The following is a 15,867-nucleotide window of genomic DNA, read 5'->3' as shown; positions in this document are numbered from 1 at the left end:
GATTAGACATTGTACTGATCACATGTACAGGAAACGGGAAAGTGAGGTTAGGTTGACAGTAAGCAAAACACCATCTGTTAACACAAAAATAGAATCGACCTGTTTTTGCCAGCAAATGTTTTTAGCAGTGCTACCAACGTCATACACATTCATTACACCTCATTTTTAAATTATCTTGATTATATAAAAACTATTAAATTCTTTAAAAATCGCTTAATTTAATAAACTTAACTGTAAAATGTGAAGAAATGGTGGGTGATACAGTTTTTTAAGTATCATATTTGGATTTCCCATCCTAAAACACAAAAGAAAAAGGTTTTTTCAGGAAAAAAGTTGTTCCATCGTTGGCCTGTGTTATCAGTAAGTGACTCATGGTTTTACTTTCAAAAGGAAATCATCTGCCTTGTGAAAAGCTCTCGTTCAACTGAGGTTGTGTTCAGTCTCTAGTGTCGTTGGGTCATTTTGAACGTTCAACTTTGTTTTCCTTTAATAATATTAACTCTGTAGTTCATAATTTTACCACACAGGGCAACAATGCATAGCTTCTCCTTTAGACGGAAACACCTAATTTATGCGCAGAAAATATTCAGATCGTGTGCTACTTGTGATTTCTTAGTATACGTGCGATATCAACTTCTCCAGTAAATAAAAATATCAGGAAGTCTTCTTTTTTTTGTGCCTTTATCTCGCATTGGCGCAGGGTCGGCATGCTTGTTGAGGGATGTAAGGTGTGGTCGGATGCCCATCCTGTCGCCACTCCATTATCCCTCTGGACGTAATATGTGCACCCCAACTGTCTGTGGGTAGTGTTACTCAGTGTAAGCGAGAGGAAGTTTTCTAATATTTGCGATGCTGCAGAAACTACAACATCCGGCATTCGAGAAACAGACTAACAGATATGTCTTGGAGGCCAAAATAGACCCATGCACATTGAGCATTGACGTCCGCTTACTGCGGGTAAAACGGCATCATGGCATTCTCCATAATGAAACTATTGACCGCCCCATTGAGAGGAGCATTACAGAAGGATCGTTCCGCCCAACACCGAACCCTTCTACGGATTTCAACTCTGCATTCAGGAAAGCTACTTCTCACGACAAGAATTATGAATGGCACATATCCCAGCACTAGAAGGCCGGCTACGTGGCGGCCATAAAACCGAACGTCTCTTCTTGGCCATGGTTCAGCTCGGTGACGCTTAGTGGAAGTCATGTGACTTCTCTGATTCGAATGAGGCTGGGAAGCGGGCGTTATCCCGCCCACCAAAACAGTTGAAAATCATCGCTTCTAGACACTGTTATGAGGAGACAACGGCTTGTACTTCACATTCTTAGTGTTGTTTTATTGTGAAAACTGTACTAATGTCAACTAAGCACTGTTGTAACTACTGCTGGCTCTATGATGTTCGTCTTTAAGCGTTTTTGTTTTACGTTAAGAACTTATGTTTTTACAGCTAACTCCTTTTTATTGTTCTGATGTGGTGATTTCGATTATGGTAACATAGCATTTTTGTAAGCACTGTTGGCTGCATGTTCTTTGCTGCCCAATTCCAAAAATAAATAAAAATAAAATGATGTTTGCGAATCGTGTAACTGAGGCGGGAGTTGGATACTAGTCCGGTATTCACTTAGTCGTAGGTGGGAAACCGCCTGAAAACCACATCCAGGCTGACCGGCACACCAAAACTCGTCGTTAATCCGCTGGGATGATTTGACCTGAATGCGCGCTTTAACCCGCACGGCTGTCCAGGCAGATAACAAAAATATTATGATGTATGGCGTGCTATTAAAGAGATACTACACGTTCCGCGTCGCCTACGCAGGTTTAGTTCTTGTAAGGCAAGTCGGCGGTCAGACTTTTTGCATTAATTTGATTCGTGTTCTCGCATCTTAAAAAACTATTTCATATTTTCCGACGATTTACATGGCTGGCAGTTGAAGTGTCATGGTCTGTCCAAACAGCATCCGGACTCATTTTGAACGTCCTGGCAAATTCAAAATGTGTGCTGAACTGGAACCCGAACCCGGAGGCTTACTTTCCACAGTGAGTCGAGTGACAATCGCCGAGAAGAAATGAGATTCGGGCTAACGAACCGCCGATGGCAACGTCTGCAAAGGTGGAGTACAAACTTAGAATGGACAAGGAAGGAAAAAAAAATAGTCGTGTATTTTTCAAAGTAATGATCCTGAAATTCTCCTCACGCCATTTAATGAAACCATGGGAAAACTAAAACTTGTCGGCCGGATTGGTAATTGAACCCTGCTTCATTACATTGCGAGTCCACTGTCTTAAGTACTATACCACTTCGCTTTGTCGCCAGTTGCACTTAAGAAATACTGACAAAACTCATCTTTCACAGTTAATAGCAGCGACAGTAATGACAACAGTAACAGGTAGAAATTTGTATTATCGGTTATTCTGCTTGCTGATATACCTTTTTCTGACCATATATTGTAACAGACACTATACCATATGCCATGAATCTACCCTAGCAAGACTGAACATTAATTGTTAATAATGTTTATGTTTATAACTTTCTGTTAAAAAAAATCCTGGTGGATTGTGGTCTTTGACCGAAGATGATTGCACAACAAAGAAGAAATTAAACAATAGTTTGAGGTGTTACATGACGTCACTTTTACAATTGATATAAGCTGTGGAACACAATCTGCAAAAATATGCTAAGTTATCGGTGAATGCAGTTCAGACGAAACTCTTTCATTAGTATTTCGTTACATAAGAATGATTTTGTACTGATCACGAGAACATTGTAGTTTTATGAAAGGTGAGATTGATTTTAAAAGTCTACTGTAGTTAGAGTAGGACTCTTACCACTAACCGTTTACGCCACAGCGTACCACTTGTATGAATTACAAAACAAACCTGCCAATGTTATGATTTCTATTTCTCGTTGTATTTGAGCGACCTATTTTAGAAGTATGTTACTTGCTAGAACGTCCACTTTATATTTCTGATGAGATGGTAATACCTAACTGAAACGACGCGATATCGAAACTATAATATATCTAAAATGTAACAGTTCATGAAGACAGTTAATAACTAGGCTGCAGTAAATGATTGTACTCACCACTTGTTCAGATATCTGGTCAGGCCTTTCCTGAATACCTCCGTTCCAAGGAAATGGTCCATCATCCGAATTATGGAAGCACCTAAAATAAAACAAAAAATATAGTAGTTCCTCAAACAGTAAATTTTCAAAACTTAGCGTACTGCTCACCTGAAAATGAGCAATAATGGCTTGCTCTTGCCACACGTACTTTGAGATAGTAACCAACCTAAAAACATACTACTCCTAATAGCCATAATTGTTAGTTGCAAATGAAGTAAATACTGACGTAATGTGATTCAATACATTGTTCGCAGTCGTCAACAAAAATATCTGCACTTCTACCTCTAACGCCCTGAATAATGGTATTTTCAAAATAATTTAGACAAGTTATCTGTATGATGCGGAAAGTAGCACTTCACTCTAAGTATTGACAAGCTGAAAGCATCCACGTGAGTACTATAAGAAATCCGCTAAATTTCGGTTATAGGATAAATCACAAAAATCTAAGAGACTACAATTACGAATAACTTAAAGTTATGGCAAATGCAAACCAAAGACTGCGATTTGCTGGCAGTACACTTAGAAAGTGCAACAAGTCTATTAGACTGCTTACACCACGCTTGGCCGCACTCTTCTGGAGTGTTGCTGTGCAGTGTGGGATCCACATCAGATGGGACTGACGGAGGACATCGAGAAAGTCCAAAGAGGGGCAGCTCGTTTTGTATTATCGCGAAATAGGGGAGAGAGTGCCACGCATATGATACGCGAATGGGGGTGGGAATCATTAAAACAAAGGCGTTTTTAGTTGCGGCAGGATATTGTCATGAAATTACAATCACCGACTTTCTCCTCCGATTGCGAAAATATTGTGTTGGCTCACACATACAAAGGGAGAAATAATCACCGTAATAAAATAACAGAAATCAGAGCTCGCACGGAAAGTTTTAATTGCTCATTTCTCTCACGCGCAGTTCGAGAGTGCAACGGAAGAGAAATAACTTGAAGGTGATTCTATGAACCCTCTGCCAGGCACTTAATTGCTAATTGCAGAACAATTATGTAGATGTAGATTGTACAGACATGGATTAGCCATGTAAGGTATTGGCTTAATGAAACTGTGTGCCGCCAATTATGGCGAAATGAACCTTCTGGAAAATCGTAATGATGCGGCTACAAGTTTAATTGTTTCAGTACTTCGCTCTGTGGCGTTCAGTCTAGGAATCAGGAAGATACAGAAAGGATTCATTCTGAAAGCATCACAATGGCACTTTCTTTCTCCCAGGAGTAATGCTCCAGCAAGATATGTAGGAGTGATAAATGTGGAATTTAGAAGAGCTGGGAGAGTCACTGACGGTTCAAACTATTGAGATATGTTTGGATGACTGAGCTAGTAAGAGCACTCCCATGAAAGCTCCAGGAGAGTGTACCGATCCGGTGAAGTGTTGTAATGTGTTAGAAAGCTTCAAACCACACATTCTGCAGCACAGTAAAAGATTCTGGAGATTGATTCATATGCCAAGTTTACAACGCAGTTGAAACACTAGTTTCTTCAAAAACGTTTATGGCCGTTCTTTCATGCATAACGTTATCATTAGCTATAATGCTCCTAAATGTGCATTTATTTCTCTTCTGCACTGAAGCAAACATCTGCTCCAGACGCTTTTGTTGCCAGCTTAGGTTGCCTGCTTAGGATGACGACGATCAGCGTGATTCCCTAAAAGAATAGCGCACCCATGTATAAAACAACTCTATTTTAAGAGAAGTTAGTTTTTCACGCATCTCAATATTTATGACATCGTGTCAATTGAAATATGTTTCATACATCATCATCATCATCATCATTTAAGACTGATTATGCCTTTCAGCGTTCAGTCTGGAGCATAGCCCCCCTTATACAGTTCCTCCATAATCCCCTATTCAGTGCTAACATTGGTGCCTCTTCTGATGTTAAACCTATTACTTCAAAATCATTCTTAACCGAATCCTCCTACCCTCTACTGCTGAATCCATGAGTCTCTTGGGTAACCTTGCTTCTCCCATGCGTGTAACATGACCCCACCATCTAAGCCTGTTCGCCCTGACTGCTACATCTATAGATTTCATTCTTTGATTTCCTCATTGTGGACACCCTTCTGCCATTGTTCCCATCTACTAGTACCCTCAGTCATCCTAGCTACTTTCATATCCGTAACCTCAACCTTGTTGATAAGGTAACCTGAATCCACCCAACTTTCGCTCCCATACAACAAAGTTGGTCGAAAGATTGAACGATGCACAGATAACTTAGTCTTGGTACTGACTTCCTTCTTGCAGAAGAGAGTAGATCGTAGCTGAGCGCTCACTGCATTAGCTTTGCTACACCTCGCTTCCAGTTCTTTCACTATGATGCCATCCTGTGAGAATATGCAGCCTAAGTACTTGAAACCGTCCAACTGTTCTAACTTTGTTCCTCCTATTTGGCACTCAATCCGTTTATATTTCTTTCCCACTGACATTACTTTCGTTTTGGAGATGCTAATCTTCATACCATAGTCCTTACATTTCTGATCTAGCTCTGAAATATTACTTTGCAAACTTTCAATCGAATCTGCCATCACAACTAAGTCATCCGCATATGCAAGACTGCTTATTTTGTGTTCACATATCTTAATCTCACCCAGCCAGTCTATTGTTTTCAACATATGATCCGTAAATAATATGAACAACAGTGGAGACAGGTTGCAGCCTTGTCTTACCCCTGAAACTACTCTGAACCATGAACTCAATTTACCGTCAACTCTAACTGCTGCCTGACTATCCATGTAAAGACCTTTAATTGCTTGCAAAAGTTTGCCTCCTATTCCATAATCTTGTAGAACAGACAATAACTTCCTCCTAGGAACCCGGTCATATGCCTTTTCTAGATCTATAAAGCATAGATACAATTCCCTGTTCTACTCATAACACTTCTCCATTATTTGCCGTAAGCTAAAGATCTGGTCCTGACAACCTCTAAGAGGCCTAAACCCACACTGATTTTCACCCAATTGGTCCTCAACTAATACTCGCACTTTCCTTTCAACAATACCTGAGAAGATTTTACCCACAACGCTGATTAAAGAGATACCTCTGTAGTTGTTACAATCTTTTCTGTTTCCATGTTTAAAGATTGGTGTGATTACTGCTTTTGTCCAGTCTGATGGAACCTGTCCGGACTCCCAGACCATTTCAATTATCCTGTGTAGCCATTTAAGACCTGACATTCCACTGTATTTGATGAGTTCCGACTTAATTTCATCCACCCCAGCCGCTTTATTGCACTGCAATCTATTGAGCATTTTTTCCACTTCCTCAAATGTGATCCTATTTCCATCATCATTCCTATCCCATTCTACCTCGAAATCTGAAACATTACTGATCGCATTTTCACCTACATTGAGCATCTCTTCAAAATATTCCCTCCATCTGCCCAAGGCATCCACAGGATTCACCAGCAGTTTTCCTGACCTGTCCAAAATACTTGTCATTTCCCTCTTACCTCCCTTTCGAAGACTGCTAATTACACTCCAGAATGGTTTTCCAGCAGCTTGACCCATAGTCTCCAACCTGTTTCCAAAGTCTTCCCACGATTTCTTCTTGGATGCTGCAATTATCTGTTTGGCTTTGTTTCTTTCTTCAACATAACTTTCTCTGTCTACCTGGGTTCTGGTATGTAGCCATTTTTGATACGTCTTCTTTTTCCTTTTACAGGCTGCCTTGACTGTATCATTCCACCAAGCTGTTTGCTTCATCCTACTTTTACACACAACTGTTCCAAGACATTCTTTAGCCACTTCTAGTACTGTGTCCCTGTACCTTGTCCATTCCTTTTCCAATGACTGTAATTGACTACATTCAACTAACTGGTACCTTTCTGAGATCGCTGTTATGTACTTGCGCCTGATTTCCTTATCCTGAAGTTTCTCCACTCTTATCCTCCTACATATGGACCTGACCTTCTGCACTTTCGGCCTCACAATCCCAATTTCACTGCAGATTAAATAATGATCAGTGTCATCAAAGAATCCCCTGAATACACGTGTGTCCCTCACAGCCTTCCTGAATTCCTGATCTGTTATTATATAGTCAATGACAGATCTGGTTCCCCTGTCTTCCCAAGTATACCGGTGAATGTTCTTATGTTTAAAAAAGGAGTTTGTGGTTACTAAGCCCATACTGGCACAGAGATCCAAGAATTGTTCCCCGTTCCTGTTCGCCTCCATATCCTCTCCAAATTTACCCATAACCTTTTCGTACCCTTCTGTTAGATTTCCAATCCTGGCGTTAAAATCACCCATGAGCAGAACACTGTCCTTGTCCTTTACTCTAACAACTACATCACTGAGTGCCTCATAAAAACTATCCATCTTATCTTGATCTGTCCCTTCACAATGCGAATATACTGACACAATCCTAATTTTCTAGCTAGACTCTGTCAAATCTATCCACATCAGTCGTTCGTTTACATACCTTATTGCAACTACGCTGGGTTCCATTTCTTTCCTGATGTAAAGCCCTACACCCCATTGTGCTATTCCTGCTTTGACTCCTGACAGGTAGACCTTGTATTCTCCCACTTCCTCTTCTTTCTCACCCCTTACCCGCATGTCACTAACAGCTAAAACGTCCAGCCCCATCTTACTTGCAGCCTCTGCCAGCTCTACCTTCTTCCCAGAGTAGCCCCCATTGATATTAATAGCTCCCCATCTCATTACCATTTGTTTGCCAAGTCGTATCTTAGGAGTCCCTGGTTTGTCAGTTAGAGGTGGGACTCCGTCACCTCCAAAGGTCCGAGCATTTTGCTCTGATTATTGCCAGCATCATATTTAAAGTACCAGGGAAGCAGATTGCTAGCCTTACTTGCCCCGAGTCCCATTGGGTTTTACTCCTAACGGCTGAGGGACTAACCGGTGGATTTGGTAGGTTTTGCCGTATGAGCACAAAGGTGACCACGACTCAGAATATGTCCGAGATGCCCAGCCTTATTCCAAAGTAACTGGTATCCCAACTGTTGGGACCACTTACTTGGCCACTCATACGTTGCCCGTGGTTCATGAACTAGGACATGACTACAGGAACCCACACCCATATGTTTCATACATTGATATAATTTGGAGGAACATTCGGTGGTATATATGGATACTGTCTGGAAAAAGTGCTGTGAATGGAGTCATTAGTAAAAAGAAGTAGTAAATTAAAACCTCATGACTGGCGCTGAAGCTTTGTGGCATGTACAGCGAAAATGTGGTAAGCGATAAACTATTTTTCTTTCGTAACTCTTCAGGCTTTCCCGGCGAGATCTTGACATGTCGAACAATCTGGTCTACTGCCAGATGTTTGTGTCGCTCTGGCACAATATTTCGGCCATGTAACTCGTTGCCTTCTTCAGGTGCTACCTGAGACTGCCGTGTTGGAGGATCTTGTCCAGTATTTATGCCCAGAGGGCGCTGGGTGCTCCCTTTGCCGTCTGCGCCCGCCTGGCGCTGCTTGTAATGTGTTGTCTCTTCCCCGGTGTTCCCTCGGACGTCCGCGCCCGACTTGGGCGCCATCTGTGGCAGCTCCCTGAGGCCTGTCCTGTGTCGGGCGTTCCGTTCGCGGTCCGCGCCCACCAGGTGCTGCTCCTGAGGTTTTCTACCCCTCCCTGGTGCTCCCACGGACGTCCGCGCCCGGCTCGTCCACCATCTGCAGTTGTGGCAGCTCTCTGAGGCCCGTCTCGCGTAGGGCGCTCTGTCCGCGGTCCGCGCCCGCCTGGCGCTGCTTGTAAGGTGTTGTTTCTTCCCCGGTGCTCCCTTTCATTATTCTGTGAGAGTGTCCAAGAAAAAGGTCGGAAAAAGTTTGAAATTAAGTGCAAAGCTCTTTGGAAGTCGCTAAGTGCTCTCATTTTTAAATGCTGGATGAAGTCACTTACGCTGCCTCAAGGCAAATACACAGTTTCTCACTGTAATATTTGTCTTATGGAGTTGAACTTCTAAGTTAAGATTACACTTCTTAATGGGGCAGATTATGACAGAAATTTAAATCTTTAAATTCGGTCAATAATCACGTGAAATACTGAAAATCAAATCTTTGTTGCCCCCGGAAGCCGTTACATAGGCAACCTGCAACAACAACGATGAACCTTTTTCAGCAGGTTAGTAATATAGATAAGTCACGTCTAATAAACAGGATTGGAAACACTCCTTTCTGGAAACCAAATGCAACAAAACGATGTCGACAGATTTAGTTAACTCTTGGCATTGTAATAACAAATACAACTGTTGTATAACAGATAAGAGTTATAAGATGCATCCTATAATTTGCATGTGCTTCTTAAAACCAAGCTGGCGTTGTTAGAGGATTTCTTCTTTAGTCACTGCGACTCACTTCGCGATATATTGTCGTCATTGTTGTAACAGAAACGATTACGAAGATGGCCGCTTACCTTTGCCATAGGAGATCCTGTCGAAGATCTCGTTGATCTCGTCCGGATGGCCCACCTCGATAGAAATCTGGTGCGATGACTCGAGGGCGTCGAGGGACATTACGTTCTGCAGGTCAGCTGTTACCATCTGCTCCAGCACCCTCCACGTCGGCTCCACCTGAGAACACACCCCGGAAGTTATCAAATGCGTCAGTGCGCGGTGCTTTGGATTGCTCTTGGGATCTATGCATTCACTTACTAGCGTAGTGAATAATTTTTGCTGAGTGCGTGGAAAGGCAGCCATAACTGCATGAATGGTAGGAAGATTAGGACTTAACGTCCCATTGACGAAGAGTTCATTAGAGACGGAGCACGAACTCCGATTGGGGAAGAAAATCAGACTCGTCCCATTCAAAGGAACCATCGAAAGTATCGTCTTAATCGATTTGGCAAATCACGGATAGTATAAATCTGGATACCCGGACTGTGATTTGAAACTTGTTCATCCTGGAAAGTACTGTAGTTGCTTAATCACATCTCTGCCTCTCTTGACTCGTTGTAATCGAAAAGTAGCTGATAGCCTCGTTTCATTACAACGATATATTGTTTTGTCCACGGTGTTGCTGGCGTGTAGCTTCTTCAAAGACGCACGATAGTCGATCCGAGCTTGCCTTGCGCTATGCTCTTCGAGCCGACACGCGCGTGGGCGACAGTAGTACTTTTTTCGTAATTCTTAGCACGCCCACGGAAGGGCGGTAAGTCAGAATTAGTGATTCCCTAAGGCTCCTTATACAATCAAAAAATTTGACAAACTTTACTAAGTTTGTCAAATATCTGACACCGTATGACACTGTTCGACATATTTGTCAAACACAGAGAATGTCCTGTTTGAGAGAAATTTTGATTGAGGGAAGATTTGACAGGGTGCTGGACATTGTTTGTGTCGGTGTGTCGCTGTGCATGTTCAGTGAAAAAGAATTTTATTACAATTTGTCTCTCTGCATCGTGAGCGTCCACAACCATGCAAACTACGATCAAAGATAAAAACAAAACAGCACTGACAATTGCCAAAAGAGTAGAGTTGTTGTGTCTTTCCCAGTCACATATTACACGGGAAGAGGATAATAAGAGAATCAATATTCTATTCACAACATACAAACAGAAGTACAATAAAACAAAATAAAAAATCTAAGCGGTCCATTTCTTCCACGGATGATATATCTGTTGCCACTTTGTTGTATTTTAATGAACTGTCAGTAGAGGACCAAGTAGAAGAGAATAAATTTTCGCATACTTGTGTCTTCTTTTCCAATGAAAGGGGAAGACACTCGGTTATTAAAAGATTGATTGTCCGTTCGGAGAAAGTTGATGTAATCCTCAGGTTCTGAGTGTAATATTTACTTTGCAAAATTTCTTTCTCAATTTCAACCATTTCCTAGAACAGCGCCTTGTTTTTTTTTCCCTTCTTGATACACGTTGCTGAAGTCACGGCCAGAAAAGATTTTCTAAATTGGTAGCCACTTCAACTAGTGTCAAAATACTGTGCAACACGAACAGCGCCTGCTTCAAAAGTGAGGTTTAATTGACAGACTTTGTTGGTACCATTCGTTTACAGACTTGTTTGATCATATACGGTGCCCTTTACGAGCTGGAGTTGAGTCCGTGCTGGTGTCTCTAGATGAAGGGCGCAGACTTCAATGCTCTTGTCTGCAACTTCCTTTGATGCATAGCGTCTGAACTGCGTTTCTTTATTGCAGTATCTTTGTGCGAATATTTTTGCGTATCATTTTTCGTAATGACTCAGGTTTTATATGCGCTTGGGGCTTAGAAATTCTCTGAACGATTTTTACAAGGCGACCACGTGAATCTGTACATTATTTGATACTTGTCCATCAGCATCCTCTTTCTGAAGAAAAGAAAGATAACTGTTGCTTGCATACGCTATTTTGTTACGACAATTTGTTGATTTTTTGTCGTTATGTTTGGATAATTTTTTTTATTTGTTATGACATTTATCCCCGATGTGTTTCAATTTGTATATCCTCCCATATGTTTGTCCAGAAATATTAATAGAAATATATCTTGGAGGTAGATTTCCTTATTGTTTTTCTTCTGTAATTTATGTGAAAGATAGAATTTTAACACTGATAATTTTCTTGATCAACTGATTTATGTGTAATAAATGATTTTCCTTACTGATTAAATAAATAGTTGTGTAAAATTTGTTTCGACTACATGAGTGATTTTTCATGAATCAAGGTAGTATCTCCTCAGTATCCACTGCTAGAGAACATCTTAAATCTATGTGAGGCCTTGATTTTTCTTTAACTGATTTATTTGACTTCGTGTCAAATCCTCCTAATATTTAAGTTGATTAATAGTGATTTTTTGCAGAATATGGATTATCGGTAATAGTTTATGATCGTTTGTGGATAATGTCTACAGATATTTTCGATTTTTTTTACTGACAACAGAGGCTTACTACGGAGGGTAAAAAGCTGCACATGGTGTGCTGTGCAGTCGTAACTAGGAGTTTGAGTGTAAACATGATGACCTGCATAGTATCTGAGCATACAATCAAAGCTATTAAACATTGATTATTAACTAATATAAAAAGCTGTTCTTTCAACATGAGACCTGGGTTAAGACCTTACAATAGCTATTAGAGAGAGAGAGAGTGTGTGTGCTCTAACTGTGAAAGGATTAATAAAACCTATGCTTTTTTTTCATTCATTCCTGGAACTGTGTACCAGACCGGACTTGGCAGAAAGTGTGTGTATATAAAGTTACGTACAGAACAAATGGTTTAACACAAAGACTTTTTTCCTTTTAGTGTTAAAGACAGACTTGTTATGCACCCTGTTGACATGTGCAGTGCAGCTAATTTTTTACAGCTTTTATTAGCTGAGATGCATTATATGTCGCTTGAGAACAGTCCGCGCTGCGGAAGAATTCACTTAAGTGCATGTTTTATCTCTTAGTAGGACGGCACAGCATTAACCGCGAAACCGCGACGGGATCGTTTTATCGGCGTGAGAGTATTATGGAGATGCCCACCGAACTCTAGTGACTGACGCTACAACAGATGCACAGTGCGTCGCGGAGAGGTATACTACCGAGAAGGTACGTTCAGGGTAGAGTCGGGCAACATATTGCTCCCTACTACTTACGTCTCGCGAAATGACCACAACCGGAAATTAGAGCTAAAGCGGAAGTCTACCAGCAATCACCCCTTCCACGCGCCATTCTCGGATGAAACAGGGAAGGGGCGATCAGACGGTGGAGTCAGAAGTGCGCTCCACCATGCACCGTAAAGTTATATGCGGAGTATTAATGTAGATAAGATGGCTGTAAAATTCTCAGACGAATTATTTACAGAAGAGCGGAAAACTAATAGAGGCCTAAGGGAAATGGTTCAAATGACTCCCAGCACTATGGGACTTAACATCTGAGGTCATCAGTCCCCTACATCTAGAACTACTTAAACCTAACTAACCTAAGGACATCACACACATCCATGCCCGAGGCAGGATTCGAACCTGCGACTGTAGCAGTCGCGCGGTTCCGGACTGAGTGCCTAGAACCGCGAGACTACCGCGGCCGGCGCCTAAGGGAAAGTCAGTTCGTATTTTGGAGAAATGTGGGAACACTCGAAGCAATTCTCATCCTGCGTCTTGTGAAAGAAGATAGACGGAAGAATGGAAAGGAAAACGTATTTTTATGGCATTTATAGACGTAGAGTAATATTTGACGCTATTAAAAGGACTAAACTCTTTGAAATTTTGAAGGTAGAAGAGATAACATACAAGGAGCGAAAAATTACTTACAACTTCTGTAGAGACCAGGCTGTTGTTATCAAAGTCGGAGGTCATCAAAGGAAAGGGGTAGTTGAGAAGGGAGTGAGACTGGGTTGTAGCCTGTGTCCAGTGTTATTCAATTTGTACAATGAGCAAAAAAGTAAAGGAAACAAATGAGATACTTGGAAAAGGATTTTAAGTTCAGGGGACATAATTAAAAAACTTTGAGCTTTGCCAATGGCTTAATTCTGTCAGAGACGGCAAAGAACTTGGAAGAGCAGTTGAACGGAATGGATAGTGTCTTGGAAAGAGATTGTAAGATGAACATCAACAGAAGTGAAAGAAAGGTAATGGAATGCAGTCGAATGAGGTCAAATGATGCTGAGGGAACTAGATTATCAAATGAGACACTAAAAGTAGTCGACAGGTTCTGCTATTTGGCAGCAAAACTGGAGAAGATAAAAATATAGAACCGCAATAGCATGAAATTTTTCTTTGAAAAAAGAGGAATTTATTCATTTCTAATATAGATATAAGTGTTAGGAGAACTTTTCTGGAGGTATTTGTCTGGAATGTAGTTTTGGACGACAGCAGTGAAACATGGGCGACAAGCAATTCAGACATGAAGAGAATACAAGCTTTTGATATCTGGTGCTACAGAATAACCCTGAAGACAATACGGATAGATCGCATAAGTAATGAGGAGGTATTGGAGTGAATTTGGGAGAAAATAAATTTCTGATATAGTTTGACTAAAAGAAGGGACCAGTTGATAAAACGTAATATGATGCATCTAGGAATAGTCAATTTGGTAATGGAGGAAAATGTGGAGGGGAAAAATTGTAGAGGGAGTTCTAGACACGAATACAGGAAGAAGATTCAAATGGACATACCTTATGTGATCAAAAGTATCCGGACACCTGGCTGAAAATGACTTGCAAGTTCGTGGCGCTCTCATCGGGAATACTGGATTTCAATATGGTATTGGTCATCCCTTAGCCTTGATGACAGCTTCCACCTCGCAGGCATACGTTCAATCATGTGCTGGAAAGTTTCTTGGGAAATGGCAGCCCATTCTTCACGGAGTACTGCACTGAGGAGAGGTATCGATGTCGGTCGGTGAGCCATGGCACGAAGTCGGCGTTCCAAAACATGCCAAAGGTGTTCTACAGGATTCAGGTCAGTTTCTGTGCAGGCCAGTCAATTACAGGGATGTTGCTGTCGTGTAAACACTCCGTCACAGGCCGTGCATTATGAACAGGTGTTCTATCGTGTTGAAAGATTCAATCACAATTTCCGAATTGCTCTTTAACAGTGGGAAGCAAGAACGTTTTAAACATCAATGTAGGCCTGTGCTGTGATTGTGCCACACAACACAACAAGGGATGCAAGTCCCCTCCATGAAAAACTCGACCACACCATAACACTGCCGCCTCCGAATTTTAGTGTTGGCACTACAAACGCCGGCAGACGACGTTAACCGGGCATTCGCCATACCCACACCATGCCATCGGATCGCCATACTGTGTACCGTGATTCGTCACTCCATACAACGTTTTTCCACTGTTCAATCGTCCAATGTTTACGCTCCTTACATCAAGCATGGCGTCGTTTGGCATTTACCGGCGTGGTGTGTGGCTTATGAGCAGCCGCTCGATCATGAAATCCAAGTTTTCTCACCTCCCGCGTAACTTCATAGTACTTGCAGTGGATCCTGATGCAGTTTGGAATTCCTGTGTGATGTTCTGGATAGATGTCTGCCTGTTGCACATTAGTACCCCCTTCTACTGTCAGCGGTCTGTGTCAGTCAACAGACGAGGTCGGCCTGTACGCTTTTGTGCTGTACGTGTCCCTTCTCGTTTCCACTTCACTATCGCGTCGGAAACAGTAGATCTAGTGATGTTTAGGAGTGTGGAAATCGCGCGTACAGACGTACGACCCAAGTGACGCGCAATCACCTGACCACGTTCGAAGTCCGTGAGTTCGGCGGAGCACCCCATTCTGCTCTCGCACAATGTTTAATGGCTACTTAGGTTGCTGATATGGAGTACCTGCACCTAACATGAAAATCGTATGTTTTTTGGGGTGTCCGGATACTTTTGACCGCATAGTGTAGGTTGCAGTACTTCTTCAGAGATGAAGAATCTTGCTCAGGATTGTCGTAGAGAGCTGCGTTTGATGTGTCGCAACAACAACAACGACAACTTCTTCTCCAACCAACCTTCTACTACTCTGTTCACGTATCAGTTTTACAAAGTATTTGAAAAATGCTTTCCTGGAACCAATGAAACCAGTCTTGAGGCGGAGCCACTATAAAATAAACACATACGAGGTTCTGTTTCACTTTAGACGTCACTAAATCAGTGCAGGAGATAGGTGTCGGAGCAGGCGTCTGGGAAGATATAAGGGCGTTGCCAGCAGTAAGAAGCCGGCAAGTTCTTTCGGGAAACGCCGGCAGTGCATCACTGCGCTGGAGTGAAGCCAGTAATTCCCGAGAAAGGCCACCCTTTAGCGGCTGCAGATGACGAAGTGCGGGAAGGTCGATGTGGTCTTGCGTCCGACCCTTCCCCTCCCCTTTCCAT

General features: G+C 42.0%; 1 protein-coding gene across 1 annotated transcript in view; it reads right to left on the bottom strand.

The window, feature by feature from the left end:
• The window catches only part of LOC126101360 (aminopeptidase N), a 360,940-nt gene that overhangs the window by 125,497 nt on the left and 219,576 nt on the right, over window positions 1–15,867 (bottom strand). Inside the window, exons 8-9 of the mRNA XM_049912028.1 lie at window positions 9,510–9,666; window positions 3,089–3,170 (exon numbers count right to left, since the gene is read on the bottom strand). Of these exons, the coding sequence (XP_049767985.1) occupies window positions 3,089–3,170; window positions 9,510–9,666 (239 nt within the window). The remainder of the gene's footprint in view (window positions 1–3,088; window positions 3,171–9,509; window positions 9,667–15,867) is intronic.

Source organism: Schistocerca cancellata, chromosome 9 (assembly GCF_023864275.1).
Source record: "Schistocerca cancellata isolate TAMUIC-IGC-003103 chromosome 9, iqSchCanc2.1, whole genome shotgun sequence".
NCBI lineage: Eukaryota > Metazoa > Arthropoda > Insecta > Orthoptera > Acrididae > Schistocerca > Schistocerca cancellata.
This window is presented reverse-complemented; position numbering and strand designations above follow the sequence as displayed.